The sequence below is a fragment of the Pseudophryne corroboree genome, chromosome 4 (genome assembly GCF_028390025.1).
Source record: "Pseudophryne corroboree isolate aPseCor3 chromosome 4, aPseCor3.hap2, whole genome shotgun sequence".
Lineage (NCBI taxonomy): Eukaryota > Metazoa > Chordata > Amphibia > Anura > Myobatrachidae > Pseudophryne > Pseudophryne corroboree.
Genome location: NC_086447.1, coordinates 860,976,159 through 860,984,478, shown reverse-complemented (window position 1 = coordinate 860,984,478; position 8,320 = coordinate 860,976,159). Strand labels below are relative to the sequence as shown.

The 8,320-nt window shown below is 46.7% G+C and overlaps 1 protein-coding gene across 1 annotated transcript in view; it reads left to right on the top strand.

The window, feature by feature from the left end:
- Positions 1–5,821: 5,821 nt before the first annotated feature.
- Positions 5,822–8,320, top strand: part of PPP1R21 (protein phosphatase 1 regulatory subunit 21) — a 138,164-nt gene continuing 135,665 nt past the window's right edge. Inside the window, exon 1 of the mRNA XM_063918694.1 lies at positions 5,822–6,122. Coding sequence (XP_063774764.1) covers positions 6,066–6,122 — 57 coding nt within the window. The 5' untranslated portion in view covers positions 5,822–6,065. The remainder of the gene's footprint in view (positions 6,123–8,320) is intronic.

Here is an 8,320-nt window from a genome sequence, read left to right as displayed (position 1 = left end):
ACAGGAAAACATGTACAGGACACAGACATAGGACACAAGTAAAAATACATACACTAACAACCAAAAACACACACATCTTCATTTTGTAATGAAAGGAAAAATGTAAAAATTTAACAGATGCAATAGAGAAATTGCTCTGTGATGTGGCACTCCAAACACACATTACCACTATATGAGGCAAACAAAAACAAAAGCCCCCAAAAAAAAGGAGACTGCAGTGTTGTGTCAGGGTACAAATACAGACTCAAACTGAACATACAAATAGTGGGTTTATCTAAAAAATTTATACATTCAGTACTAATGACATTACACATGTAAGTGGTTCCCAAACCACTTTCCACTACTCCAGCCTCTAACATGACAACCACTGTTTTTGCTACATTGCACATGGATAACCTAAATATAAAACATAGTCCAAATTAAAAACGTAAAAATGTGCAAAAGGAAAACATTATTGCTGGACAATTCAATGACACACCAAGTCCAAACTACACATGGAAAATATACAAAAAAAAAAACACATGACATACAATAAAGTAAGATGTTACATTGGCTTTTGGAGAAAACATTACCAAAAAAATGTATTTGCTGACACACACTTGAAGATGGGAGTAATATGCAACGTCACATGACACACATTTGAAAAAAAAAAAAAAAAAAATAAGGTCATAGAATGTTAATGCAAATACACATGCTCACCATTCTTCCTGGGCAGATCGGAATCCCGGACATAGGTTGCAGAGACTACTTCAGGAGGTATTACACTCCGCATGGGCTCCTCATAGTCCAGATATCTTGCAATATAGGGCTGCCCACCACCGGTTTTTCGAGCCGACTTCGCCTCCTTGGCCATTTTGGACTTGACACGTCGCTTTATGTCATAGTACCGTTTGCGGCACGTGTCCTCCGTCCGCTTGACAATCCCCTCACTATTGACAGCAGCAACAACTTTCGCCCACAACACCGTCTTCTTCCGTGTTGGTACCTTGGCGGACTCAGGCCCAAATAGCTGCCGCTGATACTTCATCAGCTCCCGCACCAATGCCACATTTTCTGCATAACTAAACTTGACATTCCGCCCAGTCTTAGTAGTGGTGCGTGGCTGCGTAGCTCTCTGACTGTCACGATCACTGTCACTTGAGGCTGCTGCAGCAACCTCACCCACTGCCTCCACCTCACTCACACTCACCTCCTCCACCTGACCGACCTCCTCCCCCTCACTCACACCCTCCACCTCACCCACCTCTGAGTCACACATAATTGTGTGTCTAAACACTTAACACAGAAGAAAAACAAACAAACATCACACTCCTCCACTACCACTGCACAACACACACACACACACACACACACACACACACACACACACACACACACACACACACACACACAAGACAAGGGACACTAAATTAAAAAAACTTGGACAAAAAATGAGACAAAACCAAAAAACACAAGACTACAAGAATGACAAGACTACTTTCAAACACAATACTACACTCAGAAATCACCCAACAAACTCCTCACCAAACAAACTACTCACCAACCTCCACAGCACAACCTCCCTCCTCACCACTAACTAAACCCACGAGGTGCGGACGGTTTGGGGCGTATTTATATGGTTGCGCACAGACACTCCTACATCTGAAACACAACCAATCACGAACGGGGATGAAAAACGAAACTAAAAGTAAAAATGCGGCCGGGGTTTAAATAAACCCTGCCGTGTTTAACTTAGAAAAAAACCCAGCAAAAACAACAAAAACACGTACGCAAACGACAATGACGGCCGTAAATGTGCCCAAAAAAACCGACTGGCATCGACATCGGAAAACACGAAAACAATAAATTTGAATGCTTAGTAACTTGGCGTATATAGTTTAAAAAAGTTGCATGAAAATGCACCGGATACAAAACGAGTTTAAACACTACACAAACCGACTCAAACATGAATATTAGTCAATTTTGGCCATTGAGTGTGTTGTCGTGGTGTAATGCCCCCTCTAGTGGATCTTGGTATTTATTACATGGAGGATGAGTGCATTTGTTGTGGTGGCTCTGTCAAGTCTACTTGGTCATAAATAGGCAAAATAAACTTACAAGAGTACTATAGAGTTATAGAACAGAATTTACAGAATAAGCCTGTGCTAGGCTCCAGTCTTTCTTCATCATCATCTCACACTGTGGCAAAGAGGAAATAAAAAAAAAATCTAGGTCCCTGTCACCTAGGGTAATTACCTAAGGTAATATCTAATTAATAAGGTTTTAATACATGAGACTCCTTTACAACAATTGACAGTACTCCAATAGCATTGAAGTGTTAGAATTGTGTACACCTCCGGGTAACTCAATTTACATTTGGGATAGTAACCTATCTGCTAAAAGGTAGGGCACAGGAAGAAATCTCAGACATCAGGATAATTCAGCTATAATTGTAACGATCTAATACTTGAATTTTGCTTTAATTAACATAATTTCCTGCAAACAGAAATCAGACTCCTTTTTTATGTCACTTTAACTTAATTATTCATGAGAGATGGCTGGTTATATATGAATCAGTTACGGGTTTCAACGATTCTAAAATATTTGAGTCAATCTAATGGTGTGTACACACGGTGAGATCCTTGCTATGCCCGATTTTCACTTTGCAATTTCCCCTGAACTCCCCGGAGCCCAGATAGCACTGATTTTGACTAACTTTTCTTGAGATATGGACTATGTGTGCTTACGATTTTGGCTTATGTGAGATTTTGGCTTATGTGAGATTTAATTGACATGTGAGATGAACTAGATAGTACACCGATCTAGCAAGGACTGACTTGCCTGCACAGTCTATCTTTTCTTGCGATACCGACCTGGCGGGACCGCGCATCAGGATCGAATCGGGATCGCAAGTGGCATAACACCTTGCGATTTGCGCTAACTTTTCTTGCGATTTTGACTAGTCAAAATCGAATAGAAAAAATCTCACCGTGTGTACACACCATAAATTCAGTATATTCTCTTTATAGAAAATGTACCGTAATTTATTACAGCAATTGATAATCTAATACATGTTCCTGAAGACATCTGTTATTTGAAACATCTGAAAGCAACACAATAACATTTGTCAGTTACATATACCCACCCAATAAGAAACCTATAGGTATGCTTTAAATTCGCTAGGAATCAATATACAAATCATGTTTCCTATGTATATATACATTAATTTATATAGTGTTTAGTGAATGTAATACCATATGTCTGCTATAACCCAGAAGGCAATTAAGGTATATTTGTAAAACGTTCCTAGAACTATTCTTGGCAATAGGAAAACATATCTTTCAGTGTTGCCACAGAAAGGAAAAGGTTTTTAAAAAAAGTGAACTAATTGATCAAACTAGTATTTACGACCTGTCATTCATTAGGTCACTAGCTATTGTCTCTATCATCTTTCTTTCATCACCATGCCCAGGCAGTTCTTAGCATGACACATGGGATGGGACTATACAATTTTTCACACAACCTGGATCAGTACAGAAATATGTACACATAGCAAATCCTGACAACAGAAACGTCGGACATAGTTTAGGCCACGGATCTTAAATCGCCATCTGCCTGAAGGAAATATACACTCCGGGTGGCAGGCTGTACAGTGTTTTCCTTTCAGAGACACTATCTTACATTCTCCTACTTACTCCTTTTTTTTCTCAGACATATTAACCCTAGACAGACATGGCTAGAACGATGGCATTTTTAAAGTTTGGGTCAGAACTACTTTACATTTAACCATTGTGGGGATGGGGGCATTAACGATGGTTTGGGCGTGCGAATACACAAAGGAGCAGGACTGCTGTTACGCAAGTGCAGTAATCACAAGGGGTGTGGTTCGTTTTATCGACAGTGTCTAGGTCGACAATGTTTAGGTCGACCACTATAGGTCGACAGTCACTAGGTCGACATGGATGGAAGGTCGACAGTGTTTCTAGGTCGACATGTGCTAGGTCGACAGGTCTAAAGGTCGACATGAGGATTTTTTTTTTTTTGGTGTCGTTTTCTTCGTAAAGTGACCGGGATCCCAAATTAGTGCACCGCGTCCCCTCGCATGGCTCGCTTCGCTCGCAATGCTTCGGGCATGGTGCCTTCGCTCCGCTACCGCTTCGCTCGGCACACTTTACCGTTCCAATCGTAGTCCACGTGGATCGTTAAGTATGAAAAAATCAAAAAAAGAAACAAAAAATGTGAAAAACTCATGTCGACCTTTAGACCTGTCGACCTAGCACATGTCGACCTAGAAACCCTGTCGACCTTCCATCCATGTCGACCTAGTGACTGTCGACCTATAGTGGTCGACTTAAACATTGTCGACCTAGACACTGTCGATCTTCAGACCGGATCCCACTCACAAGTGAAGGGACTTTACCATAGGAACACCCCTTATCCCTGGCAAAGCTATTTATGGTGAGGTGGAAACCGTTGATGGTTACAAACCATTGAGGGCAGATGGCCCATCCCCATCTATAACCTTAAATAGAGTGGATTGTAAGGCCTGTGAAGTCTTCAGGTGATACAGAGGCCTAGATAAAACACGATTGGGGGTGGGGTGTACTAAGCCTTGGAGAGCAAAAAAGTGGAAGAAGAACTACCAACTAATCAGCTCTTGTCATTTTATCTCTCTCCACTTTATCTCTCTTCAAGTTTTGGAGGGGCAGATGCACTAAGCCTTGCAGAGCAGTGAAGTGGAGAGTGATAAAGTACAAACCAATCAGCTCCTGTCATGTTACAGGCTGTGACTGAAAAATGAGATAGGAGTTGGATGTCTGGTACTTTGGGGTCTATTTACTAAGGCCAGGATGTACTAAACGGAAAATGCGCTAAACCCCCATTTACTGTATTTTCCAAATGCACTAACCCCCGGCTGCCGACCCAGCCGTGGAGGGGGTTATCAGCTTTTAATGGCGATACCCCATTGAAGCCTATGGGCTTCTCTCCGTAGCGCTGGTGTGAGGGATCCCTCCCAGCATGCCCTGCAGTCACACCCGTCACTTTGTGCATGCGCAGAATGACTCCTGGGGCCGAAACCTGGAAGTCAGGGAGCCGCAGGAGAAGCTGTCCTTTGCAATCCTAATGGCATATGTAGGTACATATGCCATTAGCATTGCGATGATTGGCGGCGATGTCACTTAGTACATCCCACCCTAAGCCTTGGAGAGAGATAAAGTGGGCAGAGTTAAAGTACCAACCAGCTCCCATCATGTGTCAAACACGGCCTGTAACATGGCAGTTAGGAGCAGATTAACTGGTACTTCATCTCCATCCAGTTTATCTCTCTCCAAAGTTTAGTAAATAGACCCCTTTACCTCTCTCCACTTTATCACTCTCCAAGGCTTAATACATCTGCACCAGGGGGAGATGTATCAAAGCTTGGAGAGAGAGATAAAATGACAGACGCTGATTGGTTGGTACTTTACCTCTCTCCAGGTTTTGATAAATCTTCCTCACAGTTTCTAATATTGTAAAACATCTCCCAGGGTTTCCCTGTAGGAGCCTCTTGATATTTTACATGTAACCCAGGGATGCCAATCATCATATCCAGAACTGAAGCATTATAATCAGAATGAAAGAAATGAATATAAAGCTAGGAAGGGCTGTCACTATGCAGTCACATGGGGAATATATAGTATATCATATGTGACAGAGCAGTGTACAGCAGCCTGTCACTCTTTGTCCATTGACCACACAGACTCCATGATGAGTGTGGGCATCCCGGCCGTCGCAGCCAATCACAGCTCTCCTTCCACCAGTCGCTGTGTGGGCTGCGGCTGAGAGCTGCGCCGCCATTGGTGAGTGACACCGGGCCCGGCCATTGGTTGCCTGTGACTGGCGTTGGCCGTGTTTACCAGGCGGCTTCCGGTACACCCGGTGCCCATCTCTCACCCGGTGGCCACCGACCTGTACCGGCAGCGCTGGGAGGGATGGTACAGGCGGCAGGCGGGCTCTCCTTCATACCCGACCAAGGAACCGGCGCCGCCATCATCGCCTGCCCCGGAGAGTGAGTCCCGTGCGTCCATTCAGTACCCGGGCAGAGAATGGCCAGCGGAGAGCTGCAGAGCAAGTACCAGAAGCTGGCACAGGAGTACTCCAAGGTGAGGCGACCTGGCAGCACGCCCTGTGCCCTTTCCTGCCTATACTGTAGCAATGGTGGCTGCATACCCTTATCTATAGGGAGTGGCCGGGTCACCCTAATGTATGGGGGCGAGTGGCTGTGTCACCCCTGTCATGTATGGGGCGAGTGGCCGTTTCACCCCTGTCATGTATGGGGCGAGTGGCCGTGTCACCCCTGTCATGTATGGGGGCGAGTGGCCGTGTCACCCCTGTCATGTATGGGGGCGAGTGGCCGTGTCACCCCTGTCATGTATGGGGGCGAGTGGCCGTGTCACCCCTGTCATGTATGGAGGCGAGTGGCCGTGTCACGCCTGTCATGTATGGGGGCGAGAGGCCGTGTCACGCCTGTCATGTATGGGGGCGAGTGGCCATGTCACCCCTGTCATGTATGGGGGCGAGTGGTCGTGTCACCCCTGTCATGTATGGGGGGAGTGGCTGTGTCACCCCTGTGGTGTATGGGGGCGAGTGGGCGTGTCACGCCTGTGGTGTATGGGGGCGAGTGGCCGTGTCACCCCTGTGGTGTATGGGGGCGAGTGGCCGTGTCACCCCTGTGGTGTATGGGGGCGAGTGGCCGTGTCACCCCTGTGGTGTATGGGGGCGAGTGGCCGTGTCACCCCTGTGGTGTATGGGGGCGAGTGGCCGTGTCACCCCTGTGGTGTATGGGGGCGAGTGGCCGTGTCACCCCTGTGGTGTATGGGGGCGAGTGGCGGTGTCACCCCTGTGGTGTATGGGGGTGAGTGGCCGTGTGACACCCCTTTGGTGTATGGTGCTGGTGGCCGTGTAACCTGTGTATTGTATGGGGTGGGGGGCAGTGTCACCTCTGTAATGTGTGTATTGTGTATGGGGCAGGAGGCCGTGTCACCCCTGTAATGTGTGTATGGGGCAGGAGGCCGTGTCACCCCTGTAATGTGTGTATGGGGCGAGTGGCCGTGTCATTCCTCTGTGTGTGGTGTGTATGGGGCGGGAGGCCGTGTCAATCCTGTAATGTGTGTATGGGGCGGGAGGCTGTGTCACCTCTGTAATGTGTGTATGGGGCGGGAGGCCGTGTATTCTCTGCAATGTGTGTATTGTGTATGGGTACGGGAGGCCGTGTCACCCTTGTAATGTGTGTATGGGGCGGGAGGCCGTGTCACCTCTGCAATGTTTGTATTGTGTATGGGGCGGGAAGCCATGTCACCTCTGTAATGTGTGTATGGGGCGGGGGGCCGTGTCACCCCTGTAATGTGTGTATTGTGAGTGGGCGTGTCAGTCCTGTAAAATAGAACATGCATGTAGACTGATGATGTCTCATGATAAATTGGGAGAGTGGCGTGTGATGTGATGTATAAGTAAACCTTCCAACCTTCCTGGTTTAGTTCGGACAGTCCTGATTCACAGGCTTGGTCCTACCATCCTACCTGGGACTCTGCTGTCCTGCAGATTGGAATGTTGGGTGATGGCGGAGAACGGGTGCAGCGTGCACCTGGTGCACAGAGAGTTAATATATAATTGAATGTGCTGTGTGACGCTTTAGATGGAGTAGGTGCTCGTACAGGAATGATCCAGATAGAATCTCGTGTACTGGAGGGAACAATGTATGCCCTACATTAAAGTGAAAAAGGATATTAGAAGTCCTCTAAGAGGGAGCTACAGAAAAGGGTCTGTTATTATAATGGTTATATGTAAGGTGTCGCAGTGCTCTGCAGCTCCGGACACTGGGGAGAACGGCATAAAACAGAGACAAGCAATATAGATAAAAACAAAAGCAAAGCGCATTGGGGGTTCTACCCTGGGAAAACTCGCATGCAGTGCTAACATTCAAACCCTTTTCTCTCTATAGTTGGGTAACTGCAGCTAGCTGTGACTATGGCAGTGATTTGGCGCTGGATGTGAAAAACGCCAGTTGCATATATACGTAAGCTAGTATTTTGGACCTATCATATGCTTGGTCTCCAGCTATTGTATGATCTCCCCCCCCCCCCCCCCCCCTCTTTCTCTTCCCCCTACTCTCTCCCCTGTTCTTCCGTCTCCGCCAGGTTCTTACCCCTGTTCCTCCGAATTTCCCCTGTCGTTCCCCGTGGTTCTGATACACCTCCCCTCTGGAGGGAGGTGATTACGGAAGGTGTTGATTCGTGGGGGAGAGGAAAGACTCTGGTGTCCAGACAGCCAGTGAGAGCTGTGAGTGGGCGGGGCCTACCTG